General features: G+C 37.2%; 1 protein-coding gene and 1 long non-coding RNA gene across 7 annotated transcripts in view; one reads left to right on the top strand and one right to left on the bottom strand.

The window, feature by feature from the left end:
- The window catches only part of ITGA6 (integrin subunit alpha 6), a 111,159-nt gene that overhangs the window by 7,314 nt on the left and 79,369 nt on the right, over positions 1-24,476 (bottom strand). For all 5 annotated transcript variants that reach the window (XM_072612330.1, XM_072612328.1, XM_072612329.1 and 2 more), the window contains 18 exons: positions 20,808-21,001; positions 20,578-20,666; positions 19,803-19,921; positions 16,962-17,060; positions 16,104-16,165; positions 11,320-11,480; positions 10,960-11,103; positions 8,609-8,724; positions 8,301-8,490; positions 8,103-8,186; positions 7,920-7,999; positions 7,689-7,766; positions 7,498-7,600; positions 6,048-6,221; positions 4,664-4,765; positions 4,468-4,578; positions 4,270-4,368; positions 527-652 (listed from right to left, as the gene is read on the bottom strand). In XM_072612330.1, the coding sequence (XP_072468431.1) occupies positions 527-652; positions 4,270-4,368; positions 4,468-4,578; positions 4,664-4,765; positions 6,048-6,221; positions 7,498-7,600; positions 7,689-7,766; positions 7,920-7,999; positions 8,103-8,186; positions 8,301-8,490; positions 8,609-8,724; positions 10,960-11,103; positions 11,320-11,480; positions 16,104-16,165; positions 16,962-17,060; positions 19,803-19,921; positions 20,578-20,666; positions 20,808-21,001 (2,131 nt within the window). The remainder of the gene's footprint in view (positions 1-526; positions 653-4,269; positions 4,369-4,467; positions 4,579-4,663; positions 4,766-6,047; positions 6,222-7,497; positions 7,601-7,688; positions 7,767-7,919; positions 8,000-8,102; positions 8,187-8,300; positions 8,491-8,608; positions 8,725-10,959; positions 11,104-11,319; positions 11,481-16,103; positions 16,166-16,961; positions 17,061-19,802; positions 19,922-20,577; positions 20,667-20,807; positions 21,002-24,476) is intronic.
- Positions 15,546-23,200, top strand: LOC140505867 (uncharacterized). Of its 2 annotated transcripts, XR_011967684.1 has the most exons (3): positions 15,546-15,664; positions 17,775-18,464; positions 21,526-23,200. It is a non-coding gene; the product is annotated as an uncharacterized lncRNA (long non-coding RNA). The 2 variants fall into 2 exon arrangements; XR_011967683.1 differs by having other exon boundaries at positions 17,775-23,200.

Here is a 24,476-nt window from a genome sequence, read left to right as displayed (position 1 = left end):
GAGCATATATATAGGAAATCATATGAGGATGAGTACATGTTATATGGAGGAAATGTTTGTTTTAATGTGCTAAAGTGGTTTCAGAAAAGGGGAAGGGGAAGGTGTTTTTCCAGTTAAAACAAAATTAAAACTTTCCATGTAGACTTTGCTTATGTTTAGAATAGAAAGTAAAAGTGGTACTTTTTTTCAAATTGATTCCAAGTTTTGCTCACCTCATATAGTCATTTCACATTAAAGTGGTGGGCGACTTGGCTAAAACTTGCCAAGACTACAGTAGCCAGCAATTAAGGATGTTTTTTTCCCAAAGGAACAGCATTGCAGTCTCAAACAACAGAAAGATGAATCTAGTATTGCTAAAACATTTAGTTATGTATTCTATGGCTATACATTAAGGTGGCTGAACTTCATACATCAAAACTTTCCATAATATCCAGATAATTATAACATGCTGGTCTCACTCTTTTAAAAGCCAGTAGTTTTTAAAACATGAAATAAGATGCATACAAAAATGCTAAATGAAACCCACCTTCCATAGTAAAAATACTAATAGAGCAAGCATCAAAATTCCAGCAAGGATAGCCACAAGGATGATCCACCAAGGCACTCCAGAATACTGGGCAACTGTCTTTGAAGGAAATACTGTAACACGGACCTGTGAGACAGAAGAAACCATGTGAGGATGAGTGTACGCTGTGTGAAGGAATGCAAAGAGCCAGAGTTTGAGAGATCAATTCTCACTCTGATTTGCCCCCAAAGGAAGTTAAGGCAAGGCCATCTATGAAATTTTAAAGGGAAATTTTTTTCCCTCTATTAGCTGTGTAATACATTCCACTCTTGTTTACTTCTCCAATCTCGCTTTCTTCACTATAGGCAGCCTTAAAAAAGCTTTAAGTTCACAATGATTAAGCTCTTTTTTTTTTCCAATCAAAAGTTCAGTAAAGGAAAGAACTGTTAAATTAGACAGAAAGAATGTACATGGACAAGAAGCTTTCCTACATTTTAGAGGTGGCAGTGAGGGACACCAAGACTGATGGAAGGCATGGAAGTCAGGAGAGATGTGGGTATGCATAAATACTTTTCTTTGGGTGGAAGCAGCATGGTGGAGGGAATCAGGAAGATCCCTGCACATGCGAGTCCCTCATCCACCACATCCAATCACTTATATGATTCTGGAAAATTCATTTCACCTCTCAATGGTCCAGGAAACTGAGATTTTAAATTGTGATTCTGCCCTGGTCAAAGAACTTCCTCTTCAGGAACTCCCAGAACTGAGGAAATCTGAGATCTGATCAGCAACACTGACCTGCATCCTTACCTTACCTTACCTTACCTCCCTTGCCTGATAAACTCCTGACCATCCTTTAAAGCCCAAATCAAATGTTATCTCATCCATGAAGCTTTCCCTGATGCCCCCATTCCTCCATTAGGATGATCTTCCCCTCTGTCCCTCACGTGACACTTATACCTTCTCTAATGCACTCATGCGTCATTGGGTAAGTTTGTTTTCTCTTATAACACTGTCCCAGTGAGGGTCAACACACTGGACTCAGATGGTTCTGGAGGAGAAAGTGAGGCTGGTGACCTTGCACAGCCTTCCCTCACTCAAATCCAAGTTGAATGCCAGTCATGTCATCACCTTGATGTCATGGTCTTCTCCAAGAACAAAGGAAAATACAATATTTCCTCCCTCTCCAGATCCATATGGCCTATACATAGCAAGTTTTAAATAAATGCTTATTGAACTGAATTACTGATCAGTAATAATACTAGGAATATTTACCTTTGAGAAAAAGGAAATCTTATCAGTTTTCAAATATTTGCATGAATGAGGAAGGAAGCATGTTTTGTATTACTCCAGAGTGAAGGATCTTAAACGGAAGTACCTGGACTATAGAGAGAGGTCACGGATTCTATGAACTTGAAAACTTATCATATTTGGATAATTATTTCAATATAATTGGTTTCCTTTATATTCCTATGGATTTTGTTTTGTACATTTAAAAATATTATTCTGGAAAGGGATCCAAAGACTTCATCTGACTGCCAAAAGCATAGAGGAACCTCTGCTATAGAAGGCAGAAAAATTATTGATGGATAGAAGCAATATTGTGCTAGTAAATCTTTAACAATCAACTCTCTAAAAACATATAACACCATTTTAAGATCATCTGCATTATCAGCACTTTCTTCATCACCTTAAATCCAAAAAAATCAGCAAAATAATAAATCACGTCCTGATTTGTAACATTTGCTGATTTCTGAAGTATAAATTACTCACAATGAAAATTTAACAATCAGCTTTTGAAAGCCTATACAAGTTGATTCCAGTACATTCCTGGTTAGAAGTTACAAAAAGACCAACCTAGGTTCAACACAAGGAAGAATTTCATAATAATTAAAGCTATTCAACAATGGAATAAGATTCCTTGTGAGTAGTAATAAGCTTCCTGTCACTGGAGGCATTAAAATACAATTTTCTACAGCAAATAAATTGTCACAGTCCCAACTTGATTCAACTATTTTGTGAAGACATGATACTTCTGTACTTATTGTAAATTGGTCACAAGAAAGCATTTGGCTCTGTAGAGTAAAATGTAGCTTTTTAGATTCTTCTCCAAAGTTTCTAGCATGCAAATGTTAAAATCATGCAACACTTTCCTGACAGATGAAACCACAGTTATAAGTTCAATTGATGATTCTCTGATAGTATTAAGACAGAAAACAGAGAGGCATATGCTTGCCGAAGTCTGGCCCTGGTTTAGGGGAATGTCCTGTGTGTAGTCAAAATGGAAGAGGGATTACCTAGAGATACTGAGGTTCTCTTATTGTTCATGTTTGAAATTGTGCTCAATGAGATACTTCACTTCTCAAAAAAGATGAGCCCAATAATCACACAGCCAAGTGTGTGTTTGTCCTTCGTTGCTGAAGAAGACCATGCCATCAGAGAAATGATGACATGACTTGCATTTGACTTTGTTTTGAGTGAGGGAGGGCTGTGCAGGTCACCAGTCTCACTTCTCCTCCAGAGCCATCTGAATCCAGTGACCAGATATTCATCAGGATGACTGGAGATGACCCAGGGATGAGGCAAGTGGGGTTAAGTGACTTGCCCAAGGTCACACAGCTAGTGAGTGCCAAGTGTCTGAGGTGAGATTTGAACTCAGGTCCTTCTGACTCCTGCAGTGGTGCTCTTTCCACTGCACCACCTAGTTGCCCCTACATAGTCAAGCAGATGAAGAATAAATATGCTTACTGCCCAGATTACAACATATAATAGCTTTGGCAGCCCACTGAGTTAGTCAATCACAGTGCAAGTACCTTAAACTAACACAGCAGATAGATAAGGACATGGGTGCAAGACAGAACAGGTATAGGACAGAAGACTATACTTCATTTAGGAAACTGCATAGCCCTATCAGTGATCTCAAGATGCTCCCTTTGGTTACCCCAAAGGTCAAAAGAAAGATGTGTGGTGGTTCTAAGTAAGTTACATTGTATTGACCTGGAATTAAGCTACAGAGTACAATGATAACTTTCACTCAAGAGGACTAGAAGAGAGGATTATTTTCACTTAAAAGAGGTCACTGAAGACCTGTCTAACTGCAAAAGGAGTGAAGCCAGTTATGTATAGATTGGAAGGGTTAACAGATGGGCAGTCTGTTATACCTGCATTCATAAAATATTAAAAGACCTAGAGTAAGGCTCTAGATTGTTTGGGTAGATCTGGAGATTTTTAGCAGTGCTATAGAAGAAAATGGACAAGAATCACATAAGATGAGAAAGAAAAAATGACTTACAAAATTCACCAGTGGAGGTAATGTTCACATTTATGAGATTCTGGATCTGTCATCTTAAAAAAAAATGAGAGGATGGGCCTAGATCGGCGTATTTGACCTGAGGTCTATGAACTTGGTACAACAATATTTCAATTTAATGGGTTTCCTTTGCAATTCTGAGTTTGATGCATTTAAAACCTTTACTCTGAGAAGGGGTCCATGACCTATAAAAAATGTTAAGAATACCAGACCCAGATAATCCTTGCAACTCCTCTAAACTCTGAAATTCAGTTATTCTATAAGTCATTCTACAAATACTTGGATTATTTCTAGGTTTCATTCTGACTCTAAGATTCTATTAGAATGTATATATCTTTTTAAGGGAATGGGTAGATGTATAAAGAGGAATGATGAAAGACAAAAGTTTACCCTTCTATGAAAAACACTGACAACTAGCCCAGAAAAAGATCAAAATGATTCTGAAACTACTCACTTGAGTGCCTGAATTTGGGACCTTAATATTCTCTGCAGCAGCAGTAACATTAATGGAAGCCTGAAGAAGAATATCTAAATAGTTCAGCTTGGAATATTCCTGTTTTGGGGAAAAGACAGTACACATGTCAAAGAAACAATTGATCCATATGAGAAAGCAAGTCTCTCTCCAAACAAGTGTCCCATCATGAGGCCATACCTCTAGGAATGTACCGTTCCACAGCCTTGACCGTAATATAACAGAAGCCTTACTGTCCAAACCGTGTAGGGGACATTTTATGTTCACACAGTTAACATTTGTGCTACAGTTCTGGAAAGAAATTAAAATTGAAAAGTTGAAATGTAGTGTACCAAAGAATGCTAATAATCTGCCAAATCTCTTAGAGAACGCTTACAAGTGTCTGATATTTTCTTTCTGCAAATAAAGAAAATTTTCTGCCATCATCAGTTTGTTTCTCTGCAATTTCTCGTTTCTTTCTTGAGTTGTGAGGAGATTCCTGAAGGAGAAGGAGAAGAAATTTCACCAGGAAGATCTCAAGCGATCAAGTGGTTCTTCCTTTTCGTTTTTGCCCATACAATCTGGACCTAATTACTTATCATCCCTCCCAAAATTATTTCAAAACTACATTTTTATGCTACAGTCACACACAGATTCCTTCTCAACAATTTATGTACAAAACCAGCAAAAGTTCTTGTCACCTAAACTTTGAACATTTAATGATTTTAAGACTAGTCAGATCATCCCTAGCTTACATAAATACATGCTGGAAAAAAGAACAAGCTCTCCAAAGAAACAGTGAGGGCATAAACAGCCCATCACCACACTGGTGTAGGGAACTCCCAGGGAGGAAATTTCTTCTATTAATGTAGATTAGCACCTCCTTGGAAACTTAAGAGATGTCCAGGGGCACTGAGATGCTATGGGTTACACAGAGAGTACATTTCAGAGGCAGAATTAGAAGTCAGGTCTTCTAGACACTAAGGCCAGCTCTCTATATCACAACATACTACCTTCTCACAGGTCCAGAACAACAAAAAAGCCTTTACACTTGTGATTGATTCTGAAGGACATTGTCAATGCCCAACAGCTGTACTACAAAACATCTCTGGCTTATATGGTTAAAGCAAAGCAAAATTGAAACTGCCTGTCCAAGTCTCTAGCATGACTAGAGAATTATTCATTATAATTGCTGACATTTTTTTAACACCATTAGGATTTGCAAAGGGTTTTCTGCACATTATCTCATCTGATCTTCATAATAACCCTGTGAGGGAAAGATTGCCAATAGCATGGCCCCATATTATTGATGAAGAAACTGACGTATAAGAAGATAAGTGACTTGCTCATGGTCACACAGCTAGTCAGTGTCAAAAGGCACGATTAGAACACACGGCTCTTCTGACTACTAGGTCAGCTGCATTTTCACTGTACCATAATACCATACCAACCATAGTATCATGCCTCCCAAATCTTCTCAGCTCTCAATAGATATTATCCTATTATTGACCATCAAATTTCAGAAGTTTTCATTTCCTGGAATGAGTACTAAGTAAAGGTGGCTCTAGCCTTTGAAATTAGGTATTCAACCTGAAAATTTCTCACTCTTCCTTAGTAACTTATAACTAAAAGGAAAATATAAGGAAAGAGGAAAGGCAAGGTTATCATTCTATTGATTTCCTCAAAAAAGTTTGGTTAATGTATCAAAGCAATCCTCTCCCATTTCACTGACATAACGACATTAGATACATTATAAGCTGAAAAAAACCTCACTAACATACCCTTAGTCGCAGATAGTTAATTTCCTCTTGTGGCTCACAGTTTATTTGCTCCAATCCTTTAGATTCTATTTTCATCAAATAAAGCAGCCATTTGCCATTGCTTATTTCTTTGGGCCACTGAATGTTTAGAGATGCTGTGCCAAGATTTTTAAGAGGTTTTCCTAAATTAATTACCTGTTGGGAAATAAAAATGCATAATTTCAAAGTAAATTCTCTTAATGCAAATCTATAGCAGCAGTTACCACTCATGAACAGTTGGAAAAATGTCAAGAGTATTTGATGTAAAAATGGAATGAGAGCAGTGAGGCATCAGAAGCACAGATTCTGGGGCCATGTTTGTTCATGCAGAGGACAAGGGCAAAGCACACTTGTCTCCTGATCCGTGTCTATGGAATCAGGTCATCACCATTAACTTCAAATGTGAAGATACCCATTGGAATCTCCTTATGTGAAGATACCCATTGGAATCTCCTTGTGTGGTGGCTCTCACGGGTCAGGAATGACACTTCTGTGACAGACAAAGCGTGTCATAGCAGGCTTTTAGTATATGTAATTGCTATATTTCTGAGCTCAGGATTTTTAGTCACAGGAAAGGGAAACCTACGTATGACTTTACAGAAAGATTCAATGTCATATGGATAAAGTCAAGCAGATATTTGGACAATTTAATCATCTGCTGTGTGTGTGTAGCTAGCTAGTCCTGAGGGAATTTTTCATCACTTCATTGCTGTGTTGTGCAACACAGTTCCAAACCTCCTTTCCCACTGTGGTCAGTATGTTTTACAAAATATAAACCCAGTTTCACATTTCTTAAGTAAAACAAAAACAGGAAGATAAACCATTTGAGAGAAACAGAGATATTACCTTCTAAAACCAAAAAAATTTTTTTTTAAATTTTCATTAGTATAAATAATTACAAGGTGCCAAGTTGCCTCAGAGTTCCTGAACTGAGGAATGAGCTGCAGAAGGATGTGGCAAACCACTCCAGTACCTCTGTGAAGAAAACCCCAAATGGGGTGAGACCCTATTGAAATACTGAACAACAACAAAAATAACAAGCGTATATAGCGCCTACTGTGCACCAAACACTGTGCTAAGTGTTTTACAAATACTACCTCATTTGATCCTCAAACCAACTCTCTGAGATAGGTGCTATTGTTATCCCCATTTGGTGATTCAGCAAATTGAGGCAAACAGAGAATATGAAATATTAGAGGTTGGATTTGAACAGCCAGCACTGCACTTCTATTGTATATATAGAGTTGTATATTGTGTATAGAGTATGTGATAAGTACCATGTAAAATGTGGATGGACAGGTCAGGTTGTAGGGGCCTTAAATGCCAGGCTAAGGAGTCTGGAGTTTATTTGGTAGACAATGGGAAGACAAGTTAAAAAAAAAGAAATTGTTTTTGTGAACACTATATCTTACACACATTTGCTCTAACTCACCCTGAATTCATATTCTATTAAGTTTCCAATCTCATCTTCAGATTTCATAGCTCGCTCACCAACAACAGTACCTCCAAAGTACACCTGGGAAGGTTTAGCAACTCTGTTAAATTAAAAAACACTGGGTTTCAGTAAAGATTGTAAATGGTTCTTTCAAACATTGATTTGTTATGCTAAATACAAACACTTACCCAGAGACCGACAAAAGCAGTTCAATAACCACTTTAGCTTTAGCTGTAATTGAAGCCAAATTATCTTGATTGCTTGTTCTGAAGTGAAAAGGAAACAATGAGGTTTTATTTTAACAGTTTTTTCATTATAATTATACTTCTTTCGTGAGTCAGATCAGAGGCAATTCATAGGGGCCTACACATTCATGGTGCAAGGCTACATGAAGATACTGAGGAAAAAAGCAGTCTTACGTTTCCAACTTCAGATTCACATCGAGGTCTGTGCTATCAAAGGTGACTTCTGTGGTACTTAAAATCAAATAAAAAGTAACCTAGAAAAGAGAAACACAAGTGTATGCCAATTAACATGAATCCAATCTATCAAAATCTTAATGACATTTTAAAATACTAAAATGAAAAAAAGTTAGCACCCACACTGGAATTTCTCTTAAAGGGATTTCCAAGTTCACAGTCCACTTGGGAACCATTTATATTGGCTGCACAACTCAACTGTTTTTCCTAAGAAAGTTAAAAAAAAAAAAGGTCAAAATATCAAATGCTTAAGATTTATGTGTGCATATGAAATACACACACCCATTTTCTTTCTCCCTTTTTGTCTTTAAGGATACTCACAGGATAAGCCTTCAACTCTCTATATGCAGAATAAGTTAAGGTGTCAGGAAAAGTTGCAACGAGTTTGGCTTCATGGGCATCATCCCCATCTTTTGCAGGATTCCTGGGATCAGATGGGCTATTTGTCACTGTTATTTCTAAAGCAATATCCTTCTGGTCTTTGAGAACAAGTTCTGGGACACCATTGTGACTATAAAAAGACAGAGTGATAACACGATCATTCTCAAGACACTTGAAATCTTTCCTCATCAAAACAGTCCTTGTCAAATGATAACAGTTTATGCTAATGCTACAAAAGGGATTCTTACATTGGTAAATAAGAAAATTTGTCTTGGTTGCCATCTCGTGTACAAAATCTGTACTTTAATTTCAGATTGCTATTACAGATGTTGTCATTTCCGCATCCCTCTTTTAAGAACTGGACCTAGAGAAAAACCAGAAATGAGTAAGTTAATATCCATCAGGAAAACACAGAAAGCTAAATAAATCAATGGCTTCAATAATATCCACCTTCTGGTATGACAACCTCCACCTTTGAAGAAACCACAGGCATACAAGCCCTTTGTGAAATATCCAATTCCCACTTGGGTCTGGAAGGATGTAGTAAATAACATTTTGATAACTATATTACATAAGAATAGATCATAGCCAAAGCTGTCTTGTGGTAGAGTGGATAGTGTGTCAGCCTGGAGTCAGGAAGACTCATCTTCCTGAGTTCTAATCTGGCTTCAGACACTTATTATCCGTGTGACCCCTGGCAAGTCACTTCACCCTGTTTGCCTTAGTTTCCCCATCTATAAAATGAGCTGGAGAAGAAAATGGCAAATCATTCTAGTATCTTTTCTAAGAAAACCCCAAATGGGGTCACGAGAATCAGACACAACTAAAAACAACAACAAAAATGTTTTTTTCCTCTTTGTTTCACCATGCTTCACTGAGGCTTCTTCCAGAAGGCAGAAATGTGCTAGAAAGAGGTTATAAAGATGACAAAAATATCCATTTCAAGCAGTGTTATATACACTAAGGTATTTTACAAAGTTTAGATTTAACTGCCTCTGGTTTCATAAAATCTTATACCTTTTACTATTCACTCTGGGAAGGTAGCCTCCAAAAATCCATCAAGACTAGAAGAGATCACAGGGGGACTGTGTATAGCATGAATGTAAGCTGGCCTACTGACAGCAAGTAAGATACACAATTATAAATAAGTGAATCCTCTCCTCTCTAAATCAGCGCAATACCAATTCCTAACCCTTCCACCTGTCCTACTCCCAACCTAGTGCAGGATCTCTAGCAATTCAGACTGTAACTTTCTCCGATTCTAACAAAATGTAACTAAGTATCTAATGCTGCGTCCATTTCATCTTGCTGATCACAGCTTAAAGCAATCACTTCGTTTTCTGAGTAAGACTCGCCCCTTGATTCTAAGAACCAGACCAACCAAGAGTAGCTTTATGACTTTCAAAGGTAGAAATGAGTATAATTAGGTATGAGAATACTACTGCAACAGGAGAAATATACTATATACTGTAAAGAAATATTAAACTCAGCTGGTTATAATATGAAAAAATTGCAACAGAAAAATAATTTCAGCCTATAAACTACTAATAATTACCTACATGCCTTCCTAATTTGGGGGGAGAGGAGAAGAGGAAAGAAATTATCATTTCAATGATGTGAAACAAGAGTGTATGCATGTGTGTATATATACATATACACACATAATACACACATATACACACACACACACACAGATGTATGTGTATACAAACATGTAGTATATATGCATGTATACACACACACATTAATGTATCTTTCAATATTTACACCTATATCTGGATCTATGATCCTTGTTAGTCTCTAGATTATTAGAGATCAGAGTGAAAAATAAACGTCAGCTGCTAGGGTAAATCTATATAGGTAACATGTACATAAATATTAATAAGTATATATATACTTGACATATATATTAATACGTATTAATACATATTAATACGTATTAATATAATAGTATATATTAATATTAATATATTAATAAAATACATTATATAATATATGTGTATAAAATATAATATATATTATATAATATGTATAATAAATATAATATGCTATATAACATATAATGTAATATAATATATAATATTATAATATATTAATATATAATAGTATATATTAATATTAATATATTAATAAAATATATTGTGTAATATATATGTATAAAATATAATATATATTATATAATATGTATAATAAATATAATATGCTATATAACATATAATGTAATATAATATATAATATTATAATATATTAATATATAATAGTATATATTAATAAGTGTATATATATACGTGACTTTTGTTTGAGAGATCAATGAGATGGTGATTTTTCCAAATTCTAAGAAATGTAGGTAATTATTTGTACTGCATAACCAGAGATTATTTTTTCCTATCATTACTTCCCTAGATTATGATTGGCTGTAACATGTAACATATACTGAATATGTAATACATGCATGTGTCACAAAACAAATTTATACAAAAGAGCATCCTCTCAACCTAATCACACGTTCTAATTATCCCCTCAGGAAGACATTTTATTACACTGTTTAACACTGTAGGAAAAAACTTCTGAAATCTGATGGAGGGTCAGGCAAACCTACCTCTGAGGTCACTGTTTTGGGTTCATTTGAATTCAGAATTGGAAGAAGTTCTGGAAGTGAATTCACTCGCCGCCGTGAACTTGGTTCTTGGATTTCCACTGAAGCTGTTATGGGAATGGGACGTAGTTTATCTCTGATGTTCTCCTGGAAAATAGAGCCATCGAATAAGGATAACTTACAGCCTGGAAACAGTACCATTCTGACACACTTCTGAGGAGTATTTAATTTTGAATTTAAATATTCTACTTTCCTACTTCTAAAAATCTGTACACACCACTATAAAACCCCTCAAATCAAATAAGAATAATACTCATGCAGTATCTTGACCCTCCCTCTAAGCTTAACCTCTTAATCCCTTACCTGCAGCCAAAGTGTTCTCTCCATGCACATTTTTTGCTTCTGCCCCTTCAGAGTCAAGGTATGGGAAGACTTAGGTTCAGAAGCTTGATTTGGAAAATGAACTCTTGATGATAATCCGGATTTCCTCCTCTGACTTTCAGCTTCAAGTGTACCCACAATTGCTAAGGAAAATTCAACAAGTAAACAGACACTATGAAATATTTATTGACTCAAAGCATAATCTGCTACAGGCATATTTTTAGTTTTTAAAATCCCTTCTTTTTTGAACTTTGGTGGAAAAACATTTTTTCCCATTTGCCAAGATGGAAAATTTCCTGGCTACCCAATGTGGAAAGGTGATTTTTTCCTGTTTCCTACTAACAATTTATTTACACATTCAACATCCAATGATTTATAAATGAATTTCAACTCCAGCCACGTGAGGGCACTCAAGAACAATCAAAATTGCACAGCACCATTTTCTGTTTGTGGCTGGCATGATTACAGCAAATCACAGAATTCTAGGACGAAATGGGGGTCAAAGTTCTCTTCAAAAAGTAGAAATAATACGATTTCCCTTGCCTAAAGCTATCAAGCAGGGAGCTTTTTAAAAAAAGATGAAAAACAAAACAACATTAAAAAAACACCACAGTGTGATACTGGTTGCATTTTCTTACAAAAATTTAGTTATGAAGTAGCCTTCTGATGATGAAATTGACTTCTAAAAAAAATTAAAAGATGGTTGTTGCGTGGTCCTTTTGTCAGTGTAACATTCCTATAAGGATGAAAAGCCACCATTACCAAGTTTCCTACACAGTAATTCTGAGCTAAAAGATATTAATGTTACAAATCAATATTTATCTCCATTTATATAGCCTCTAAAATACAGAATTATAGAACTGGAGCTAGAAGAAACCTCAGAGTACAAAAACCCCCCTCATTTTACAGCTGATAAAACTGTGGTCCAATTTTAAAAACTGATTTGCCCAAGGTCACATAAGATAATAAACACCAGGCATGGGATATGAACCCAGACTTACATGAGGGTTGAAGCAGCATTTATATATATGACTTTAGGATACATTTCCCACCTACCCTGCCCCCAAAAAGCAGATTTATTCTATTATGTTTCTTTGACTACTAGAACTTAGCTCGGATTTACTCAATACATGGTAAATGACCAGAAGGAGAAACAGTTCAGAGGTAAGTTAGGTTTAATAATGTTGTTCTTATTAATATTAGTTACTATTGCTACTGGCACTGATAATACGAATTCAAACACTTCATTTTAAAGAAACTGAGACCTGGGAAAGTAAAGTAACTGCAGGAAAGGAGGCTTTTTGGGGTGGGGGGGTAGGGAACCACCTTTAGACCCAATTGTCCTTATGGGATAAAATCACAGATTTTATGGAAGAGACATCAGAAGCTATTTATTCTAACCCCCTAATTTTACAGATGAAGAAACTGAGGACCAGAGAGATCAAATAACTTGGCCAAGATCAGAGGTTGTAAGCATCACAGGAGTGGGATTTTTAAACCTCAGTCCAATGACTCCAGCCAATGCTCTTTATACCATATCATGTGTTAAAAACAATAATGATAATTAATTCTTTGTATTAAAACACTCATATGTACACATACACACATGCACAACTCCCACAACTATGTGACTCTCTCCTTCTAACTGATACTACTTCTACACAGACAGGCAAGACCAAAACTTAGAGACACTGACATATTGTTTCAACAGTAGGCATTTCTGAGTCCATCTGAAGAATTCCTAAATGTCAGAGCTGCCAAATGGAATGTTTCCCATTTTAAGGCCCTCCACAATCTTGACATTATCCATTTATCAGTGACCTGCAAACATTAAAATGAACTAGATGAAGGCTTACAAGCTGAGTGCCCCTCAAAGTAAAAAGTCAGGAAGGCTTTGGGTGCATTAAAACCATTTATGTACCAAATTCTACAGTTCACATCATCATAAAATATTTTCAGACTGCCTCTGAACTGACCTTTTGAGAGCAAGCCAAGTAGAAGATTCATTAAAACTAAATAATGAGTATCTGTGTAAGTGGATTACTACATTTAAGGCCTGTGCAATAAAAACTGCCTTGCCACACACCAGTTCATAATTTTTTTAATACAAGGAGGGGCAATTAAATGCATTTATTTTTATAGGTTTGCAAATATTTTTCTAATTGACTTGCAATTTTTTTAATATTACGGAATACTCATGAATAGTAGGTAATCTTTGAATATGCCCTGAAAAAGGTTAATATATGCACATATCTACAAATACAATACACACAGATAAAAATAAATCTCTGTATTGTAGGCATTTGATAAATATTTGATTGACAGACTAATCATACAAATGCAAGGTCCTTTATACAATTCATAAAATATGGTGAAAACCTACCATACTTTATTCTTCCAAAGATAAAAAAATAGTTCATTTCCAGGGAGGTAGTAATAAGTGCTTTGAAGACTAGACCTTCATTTTACCCAAAATGTGACCTGAAAATTTCTTACTAGATTTCTAACAAAATTTAACAAGACTTCTCCTCGTAGGATCATCAGTTTAAAACAAGAAGGGATCTTTGACATTGGTTGTCCAACCCCCTCTATAGATGATGAGGAAATATCTTACAGGGTCCCACAGGTAGTAAATAATAGTTGGGATTCCAAGCCAAATCCTTGGATTCCAAACCAAGTGTTCTTTCCACTGAATCTTTCTGCCTCCTATTACTAGTCAAGGAATAGTTTTTGTTGATTTTTTTTACTGGAGTGGCTAATTTCCTCCCAAAGAATAGCAGAGGATCTGTGAGTTTTCAAATAAGTAAGTATAAAGTAATGCAAATAGGGAGAAAAAAATTCTATTTATACTTGGATACATTGCAGGCTATTCCTTGTACATGTGAGCTTAAGATCTGGCAAGTAGGCTAAGAGAACGCTGAGCAGTATTAAGGAGAATATTATAAATAAGATTAAAATCCAATCAGTACATGCCCTTTGCACAGTCACAGTGCACCTGGACCTGCATTACCAAATGCAAGACCCAAAAGATAATGACAAAGACCTAACAGAACTGGAAATAATCCAGAGAAATGAACAGAAGCCAAGTAAGGCTGCGTAATTATCTTTACATTATCTTCCCTGTTAGTATGTAAACCTCTTGAAGGCAGGGATTGTTTCATTTTTGTCTTTGTATCCCTATCCCAGGCCCAGCACATAGGAGGTATTTCATAAGTGCTTGCTGATCGACTCATTAATTCATCTGTATGGCTAGAGGCTAAGAGGGAGCATGTGATCAAAGTGAATGTAATCTGGGACTTTAGGCAAACACAAATTTCACAAAAATCTAGAATGAACCAGAGGACATCCCTTGAAGCTTAAGAGAGGTAAATTTGAGGAAAAAAGGAGGGGAGGAGAAGGGTATTGTTCTACACAACAGCCAATAAATTTATTCAAATAATTATCCTCCCTACTCCCTCCCCTAAAGGTAGTACAAGCTAACGTGGATTTAGTAAGTGGATTTAGTGGAGGGTAGGTACACGATAGGATTTGTTCAGGAAAACTAGAATATCCTATAGATGTGTATGTGTATAAAACCTTTCTGAGAGTGATATATTAGAGAATGATTATGTCCCTAGTATCTCTATCTAATCAAAAGAAAGGAGTAGACTGGACAAATCAGAATTTAGACCCAGTACAAAATTTCTTATATTTCTGTCTTTACCTTGGGAGTTTAATAGCCATTTAATTTGGCTTTAAACTCTGACATATCTGCCCCGAACTATGAAGCAAACCAAGGAGGTCCCTCACTGCAAGGCTCATAAAAAAATGCCATGTTACCACAAACACCTGTCTTTGCCTTCTGTGTTTCAAATAAAAAATAGGTGTACCACCATATTAAATCATGCACCAAATTCAGTAACTAAATGTGCCACAAAAAGGGAAACTTTCAACCTAGCATAAATTCTTCTAACATCTTATGAACAAAAATTTACCATTAAGATTGTCAAACCCTTGTCGAAGAAGTCAACTTGGGTTGTTCTAGGAGATAGACTATCTGCCCTTTTAATGGATGAGCAAGGACAAGAAACAATGCTGTTTGTGTCCTTCAGGATATGAAAAAATGTGGGGCAAGGGGAGGTGCCCCATAACAACACCCCATAGGGTGTTGTAAGGGGTGGAGGCAGGAGAGTAGACTTGGTGAATCTACCTAACTCTAGCCACCTCCACAGAACAGCAACAACCCCAAAGCCAGCTTTTCCACACACTAATTTGCACTGGAAAGGAAAGTCTTCCCTGGTCTGCCATGAAACTAGGAGCATGGTTAGAGGAACAGTTATTCTCCAAGGTATGCTGGTACAAATGGATTTTCTACAGTGAAGGTTTTCTCTATTATTTAGTTCTGGAATATGTGCTGTTGTATTTTTTAAAGAAGGAGGGGGAAGTAGGTATACTCATGTAATAACAGTAATAATATTTATAAGGTGCTTTAAAAGTTTATAAAATGATATAATATGTATAAAGCACTTTATCATCACAATAACCCTGGGAGGTGAGCATAATTATTTCCATTTTATGTATGAGGAAACTGACATCTACAGAAGTTACTTGCCATGGGACACATCTAAACCCATTTCATTGTCTCTAATAAAAAGCATTTTAGTCCTATTTCTTTTGTTTGCCATAGTTCTATTTTTTTCTAGAATTTTTGAAGATCTTTCAACTTTGAAATAATTTCTTTAAAAATCTGTAAAAATCCATACATATATACATTCTCAGGTACTTACATATTGCAGGGTTGTAATTACTGGGCTTGGCAGTGTATTCAAAACAGGCCTTGACCTTCAGGCTGTATGAAATCAAGCAAATCATTCTTAAATAATGTCTTATCATGGTGGGATAAATCAATTAAAAACTTTAATTTTCACATATCCCCAAATTACTTTTTCTTTCCAAAAAAGGATGACTGTTTAAGAGAATAATAATGATAGTTAACAATTATATAGCACTTTGAAGTTTACAAAACACCTTATAAACATTACCTCACTTTATCCTTACAATAGCCCTGAAGGGTAGGTACAATTATTATCTCTATTTTACAGCTGAGGAAACTGAGGCAGATAGAGATTAAGTGACTTGCCCAGGGTCACACATAAGTGTCTGAGGTAGGATTTGAATTTAGGTCTTCCTAGCTCTGGGCCTAGTGCTCTATCCATGGTACCACCCAGCTGCCTCTAAAACTAGTTAACTTTCCTTATTTTACAATTGAGGAAAGTCAGGCAAAAAGGGATTAAGGCATTTTCCCAGGGCCACCCAGCTCATAAGTGTCTGAAGCAGGATTTGAACTCAGGTCTATCCTGGCTTCAGGTCCAAAGCTCTATCCACTGCTCCACCTAAGGATAATATAAGGTTTCTTCTTTCCATGCCCCAGCACATCTTGCTTGTAGAAAAGTATGCAAATAAAGGGAATTAAAATTCACAGGAAAACACAATTAGCACGCACGCACGCACGCACACGCACACACACACACGCACACACACATGCATATACAAATACAAAGCCAGTCTGACAGACAGCGCTGACCATTCCCAAAGTATGAAGAAGCAGACAGATGCAATCGATAGCACCCAACTATTGATCTCACCATATGCCACTTGGGGCATCGCAGGCCATTTTCTGTCTTAGATCAATTCTGTTTGGTGTTACTGTGATTGTTTTCAGGATGTTGATCACAGGTCGAGATCTGGAAGAGAACCCATTTAGAAGTCTGTTGGCCTCTCCCTTGAACGTCCTCTTCAAACAGCTTTGCTGTGTGAAAGTCAGGTGTACACCACAGAGCAGAGATGTTTGGAATCCCAGGACTTAGAACCTGAAGAGGCCTTAAAGGTGACTTAGAGGTCACCCACTCTCCATATTTTATAGATGAGGATAGGGAGACCCAGGCAGGCTAAGTGACTTATCATGAATCACCCAAGTACTAAGTAGAAGAGCCAGATCTTGAACTCAGGTTTTCTGACTCCAAATCTAATTACCTTTTTATTATATAAAAAAGTTGGTAAAGTATAGCCTAGGGATAAAAAAAACCAAATGTGGGCTGGATGTGGTCCACAGGCTATGGTTCCCTGGTTTTTTCTATGCAGCCTCTCTCCATCTGATGTGTGTTTGAACAACAATGTGTTTGAAGTGTTAAAAGCAATTTAAGCTGAAAGTAACTGATGATAGGAATTTTAGCCTCAAGGATCTGATTTCTTGAAAAAGAAAAGAAACTAAACTCTTGGACGAATCATTTTAACAGCTGTTCTTTCGGAGCTCTGATATCACACAGGGTGGATATCACTCTGTACTATCTATCAATATTTTCCTGTTTTCATCCTTTTTAAGACATAAACAGATGTCCATGTTTTTCTCTTTTGTGCTTAGCACAATTTTTATTCCTCTGCCCTTTCTATTCCTCTAGAGGAAGATTGGAATCCATGTCACAAGAAGGGATCTACAATTATCACAGCAGGGAAAACAACACAGCTGAGCTGCAGAGATGGTGAGGGAACAGGTGCATTCACTGTGACAGCCGAGCACACCAGCCTGGAGATGATGTCCTGAGGTGTGGGTGGCTGCTCGCTCTCCCAGACTACAGAGCCACTCTTTCTCTTCATCACTGCTGGTGTTTGCCACTCACCACCCCCATGGCCACTTGTAATCATGGCCACCACCATCACTTCTCTCCTCCCTCCATTCTTCTTCTCTTTTTTCAGTCTTTTTTGTCTTTTCTCCCTTTTCTCCAGATGTGTTCCTTAGTTGCCAAATGCTCGGGGAGGAGCTGCTTCTTCACTTGTAAATAATTAGGCTCTGTGTGTGTGTGTGTGTGTGTGTGTGTGTGTACGTTTGGGTGTGTGTGTGTATGCACCCACTTCCAGGTCTGAAGCCATTCTGAAAGATGACAGGTCTAGGAAGCTATTTTCTGTATAGCCAAGGCTTTCCACTATATTTCTTGAAAAATATTCTTTAATTCAGAAAATGTATTAATTTTTTAAAGTGCTCTTTCCCCCAATTAATCTAAAATGACTCAGATTTTACTACAGACCTCTACTAAAGCACTTCTCTGACACGTGAGCATGGCAGGGAGCTGGCCATGGGTTCTCAAGGCTAGGTAAGTAGAGCGCATTCCACCATGCTTCAGATAAAGGCTAAGTCCAACAAGAGGCACTGACAATGTGCCTCTTATATGTTAAGTTCTGAGGATACAAAGAAAGGCAAAAATGCATTCTCCACCCTCAATGAACTCACACTCTAATGGAAGAGATACCACACAAACGACTACAGACATATAAGATATAGACAGTGCAAATGGGAGGTAATCTCAGAGGGAAAACACTAGCACTTGAGGGAGAAAGGGAAGATGAGAAGGAGGGAGATGGGACTAGGAAAGTTATTTCACATAAAATGGAATTTATACTGAGCCTTTTACTAAGTTAGGGAAGCCCAGAGGCAGAGGCAAGAAGAGAGCATTCCAGATGTGGGGGAAGTCAGTAAGAAAATGTTAAGAATCAGGAGACAGAATGCTATATGGAACAGCAAAGCCAATGTCACTACAACATTCGTTGTAGAGTACATGTGGAGGAGGAGAAAGTGGGATAAAACATAGAAAGCCTGGAAAGGTAGGAAAGGGTCAGGTTAGGAAGGGATGTCAGAGTCAAACACAGGATCACAGAGATAATAGGGAGCCCCTGGAGTTGACTGTTTCTTGTTTAAAGATCAGCCTGGGCTCATTTACTAGGCTTGGCCACAACAGCTCCCTATGACCATCTTCCACAAGGGTTCTCAACCTGAGGGTCTATGGATATATTTTTGGGAGTCTATGATCTTGGACAGGGAAAAAAGGTATCTTTATTTTTACAGTTGTTCAGTCATGACCCCATTTGGGTTTTTCTTGGCAAAAATACTGAGTGGTTTGCCATTTCCTTTTCCATCTCATTTTATAGATAGGGAAACTGGTGTAAACAGGGTTAAGTGACTTGCCCAGGATCACAGAGCCGAGGCCAGATTTGAACTGATGAGTTTCCCTGGCTCCAGGTCCAACACTCTATCCACTGCACCTCTAACTGACATTTGGCATTTTCTTCCATTATTGAAATACATTATTCTGAGAAGAAGTCGATTGGCTTCAGGGTCTATGATGCAAAAAAATCTCAGGAACCTCCAGTTCTACTAATTTACAAATGGACTGGGAGCTCATCCATGGAGTGTGTTTCCATGGTAATGAAATAGCAGACTGCTGAAGTACTGCAACTCTTACTGTATCAGAAAATTATTTTTTGGTTTTTCTTCTAAATAATTCTCAAAGCCAAAGAATATCTTCAAAATTAGTTTTTTAAAAATTTGTCTTTGCAGCATAGACACCAAGCTTTTGAAATTTCAATCTAAATTATCATTCTAAATATGTCATTAAAATGTAGATTTGTATGATTAATCAAAGACACATATGTACCTGAAAACTGACACTGAATCAGAGAGTGATCCAACAGCGACATCAGGATAGGAATTTTTATCAAGGTCCATATTTCCAGCAATTGAGTAGCCAAAATATTGAGATTTACCCTCCAGAACCTAAAATGAGAAGGAAAACAGAATATTAGATTATTCAAATGAACTTTTTAGTCATGTTTTGAAAAAGAAATACAAAATTTCTTTTGGCCCATGTTCCTTTAAAGTTCATCTCCAAGTCCCCCCCAATTTATACTCCCAAAGTTCAAGTATTTTAGTTCATCCAAGGTTTCCAATTTATGTTGCTTCTACACAGGAGAAGTGTGTAATTATCTGATTAGCTTGTTCCATGTACAAAGCTAATCTGGATAATTCAATTTTTTTAAAAAGCTCTCATTTTCCTTAATAGCAGTTTTGAGGGCTTGAATCATCCAGGTAATTGCAATAATTCTCCACTTCATTCCACCTTGGTGGATACAAGCCGAAATATGCATTTAGCATGGCTGTACAAGGAAATCCTAGTTCAGAGGGTTACTTTGTAAAATATAGAAAGGCTGAATAGTCAAAACTATTCTTCATTTGGGATTACTCTGATCTCTAGTTGTTTATTTAAAATATTTCAAAATTAAAATAAATAGATCATGGAATTTGTCTCCAGAAGCAAATTCCCCAGATGTTTCCCAGTGTTAAAGATGAAAAGAAATTCAATTTAGATCTGTGAATGTTATATTGTAGCACAAAACTGAATTTGAAATAAGTGGTCAATGATATTGAATCACCTGTGTGGGTTTGGTATTTATTCCACTTGGAGAGCCATGATAGATAAAAACTTTCCCAGAACCATCGTAAGGTGCTCCTACTGCAATATCTGTTGAAGACATAACAGTTTGACAGGCATTTGCGTTTCCAAAAGTCACAAACAAGCATTTTCATAAGATTTTAGACGCAGTCATTACTGGAAGTCATTTCAACATTCAGACCATCAACATTTTGTCATCCATTGTCTCACCTGGATATCCATCTTGATTAACATCACCGATGTTTTCAACCGCAATGCCAAACATAGAATCTTTGGTTCCATTAAGACGAATTGGCTTGACATTATTCCATTTGCCTTGTTGATTAATATAGACATACACAGCACCCCCAACTTCTCCATCTCTATCAAAATACTGTGGTGCTCCAATAACAATGTCTTGCCAGCTTCAAATATAATAAGGGGAAGAATTGTATACAATTAGGTCAAAATCCTTGAAAGTTTAGGGTTATAAGACTCCTACCCATATTGCTGAAATGCACAGTTGGCTTGTCATCATCAGCACAGAGAAAGGTAAGTCCAAAATCACTCTAGTCATCAAATACTGAAGACTATCTCTGGAAGAAATGGTGTATCAAAGGAGTACTTTTGGTTCAGGGGAAGCAGGAGATCCTCCTGCTTTGGTCCACACTTAAGAATCTGGTCCAATTCTTGAGATATCTGAAAAGGTGGATAGTTTATAGGATAGGAAATTTTGGTCATGGGTTAACTCTCATACTGAGTCCCTTCATGGTGTGGGAAGGGGATTTAGGAGTCTTGGTTTGATCAAAATCCCCTGAGAATTGCACCCCCCCCCCCCACTCCTAGAAAGGATGTAAATGATAACTGGACTAGATATGTTCCTTTGGAAGTCTTTAACATCCCTAGAAATAACTGATAGTTCTTATCATTTATTTTTTCTTTTACTTAGGCACCAGGAATATGTGGATAGGAAGAGAATGGAAAGGCCAGGAGAAGGTGATGGTAGTGGAAATTCCAATGCCATAAGTTTTTCCTGTAATAAAGAACTGATGTGATGATATGATAGTCATGTATCTCCATTTCGCTTTCCTGGTTTTCTCACTGGATGTAACCCACCATCTTGGGAGTCAATTGGCAAATACCTAATATGTGCCAGGAACTGATTCAAATACAATGAATGGAACAATTCCTGCTTACAAAAAGCTTCCATTCTAATGATCAAGACAAAGATGTTTAACGTACATACTGTTGTTTAGTTGTATTAAACATGTCTTGACTTTTTGTGACCCCCATTTGGGATTTTCTTTGCAAAGATACTAGAGTGGTTTGCCATTTCCTTCTCCAGCCCATTTTACAGAAGAGGGAACTAAGGCAAACAGGGTGAAGTAACTTGCCCAGGGTCACACAGCTCATAAGAATCTGAGGTCACATTTGAACTCAGGAAGATGACTAGTCTTCCTGACTCTGGGCCTAGCACTTTATCCACTGCATGACCTGGTTGCCCCATAAATACAAACAAAAATTGTTAAATACAAGGTAATTGGGAAGGAAAGGCACTAGCAATAGGCCCTAGGGTGGTTGAGGAAAAAGATCCAAAAAGGCTTCATGTAGAAAGTAGCACTTGGGCTGTATCTTGAAAGAAGGCTTCTATGAGGTGAAGTTGAGGAAATGCATAATTATGAGGAAAGGCCTGAATGTGGGAAACTGATGGAGAATTCGATCAGGGGAGAGTCAGAGGAGAGGGTGGGGATGGATGTATATGTATCTGAGAGTCGTCTGCATAGGAAGTCATGAGGTTTCCAAGAGAGGCAGTACAGAGGGAGAAGAATCCAGGAGGTGTGAGATGGAGAATAAGGTGTGAGGAAGAGGGTTCAAGACAATCCAACTATACAGTCCAAGAAGGGTAGGAATGTTCAGTGAGGCTGGAAAGACTGGTTAGAGCCCAAATCAAGACAAACAGAAGAGTTTTTATTTTATCCCAGAAACAATAGGTAGTGGTTAGGGTTAAGTGAATAGAAAAAAATGAGACGGTTATTGGTCTGTGTTAAAGGAACCAAGAGAGGGCCCAGTAATCAGAAGGAAAGTGTGGTTAGTAGGGTGAAATGCAGCAGAGTCTGAGAAGGATAAGGGCTGAAAAGATGATAGATTTGGCACGAAAAGAGCATTGGCAATTTTGGAGAAAAACGTTTCAGTGGCATGATAAGGTTAGAAACCAGACTGCAAAGCCTTGGAAAGTGAATGCCAGGTGTTCAGTAAATGTTTAAAGAATGTCTTTTGATTTGAATATTTTTAATTGTATTTTGGCACTATGATGGGCTTGGAGGATTCTGAGAGATATATGACACATTCCTTGCCCTCCACGGATCTAAAATCCAGTTGATGAGATAAGTCAATATTCATAGAAAGATAAATACAATAACAAACCTTTTTTTTTGTAATAGTATTTTATTTTTCCCAATTACATGTAAGGATAGTTTTCAACATTCATTTTTTTATAAGATTTTGAGTTCCAAATTTTTCCTCCCTCCCCTCTCCCTAAAATGGAAAGCAAACGTATTTCCACATTAGTCATATGGTGAAAGAAGAAACAGAATAAAAGGAAAAAGCGACAAAAAAAAAAAAAAGGGAAAATAGTATGCTTCAATCTGCATTCAAACGCCATAGTTCCTTCTCTGGATGTGGATTGCATGAGTCCTTTGGAATTGTGTTGGATCACAACAAAATCTTTTTATGTAATTACAATGCACATGAATATAAATCAAAAATCAAACAATCCCTACTCTTATGGAACTAAAATGCCCTGAAACTGAAATCACTATCTTTCTCCCAAACCCTCTGCTGTTCCAAAATTCCCTATTTCTGTCAAAGGCAACACCATCCTTCCAATCTTCCAGGTTCATAACCCCAGCATGATTCTCAACAACTTACTGTCCCTCATCCCACATATCCAATAAATGGTCAACTCTTGTCATTTCTATCTTCACAACACCTCTCGTATCGGATTCCTTCTTTCACATAGCTCACATAGCTACCACTTTAGTTCAGGACCTCATCACCTCTCATGTGGATTATCTTACTAGTCTCCTAACTGGTCTGCCGGCCTCAAGTTTCCCATATTTCCAATCTACTCTATACCCTACTGCCAAAGTACAATTATCCCTTCCACATCACGACTTATCCCATTGTGATTTTGAAGTTATCACAGGTAGGCATAAAAAATTAAATGGGAATGGAGGCATTTTTTGAAAACAGCAGATGACATGTGAAGGTCAGCAGATGAAATAGGAAAAAATTTAGAAACTCAGAAATGTATAAAATTTACATATAATATTATATAATACCAATAATCCATAAAACCCATAACCCATAAAAGAAAAAAGAAAAAAATTCAGGCTTCTCTAGTACGAAGGAGGACCAAAAAATCTTACATGGATTTTGCAGATCACGGGGGGCACCATGTCCCTAACCTCTACAATGTGGAAGAGATAGCTATTAATTACAGACCATAACCTCCTATTCACCATCTACACACTTCCTTCCTACTGCCTCTAGGATAAAAAACAGAAACATGTTCAGAACTTGGCTGCAACATATTTCCAACCTCAGTAAACATTCCCCTCCTTCCCAAATTCTGAAATCCAGCCAAACTAGTCTTCTCTCTGTCCCTCACATGTGACTATCCCATCTCCCACCTTTGTATCTTTGAACTAGCTATCTTCCATGCTTGCAACATACTCCTTCAGCTCCACCATATACAGAGGCCCCCTCTTCCTTCAAGGCCTAGTTCAAACACCATAGCCTTTCCTGATCCCTCCTTGCCCTGCCCACCCCCCCATAGCTGCTAGGTGCCTTCCCTCCTAAACTACCTTTTATTTAAATACTTTATGTTTATTCTCCTCA

This window comes from Notamacropus eugenii, chromosome 5 (assembly GCF_028372415.1).
Source record: "Notamacropus eugenii isolate mMacEug1 chromosome 5, mMacEug1.pri_v2, whole genome shotgun sequence".
NCBI classification, from domain to species: domain Eukaryota; kingdom Metazoa; phylum Chordata; class Mammalia; order Diprotodontia; family Macropodidae; genus Notamacropus; species Notamacropus eugenii.
Note: the sequence above shows the minus strand (reverse complement) of the source record. Positions and strands in the feature narration are given on the sequence as shown.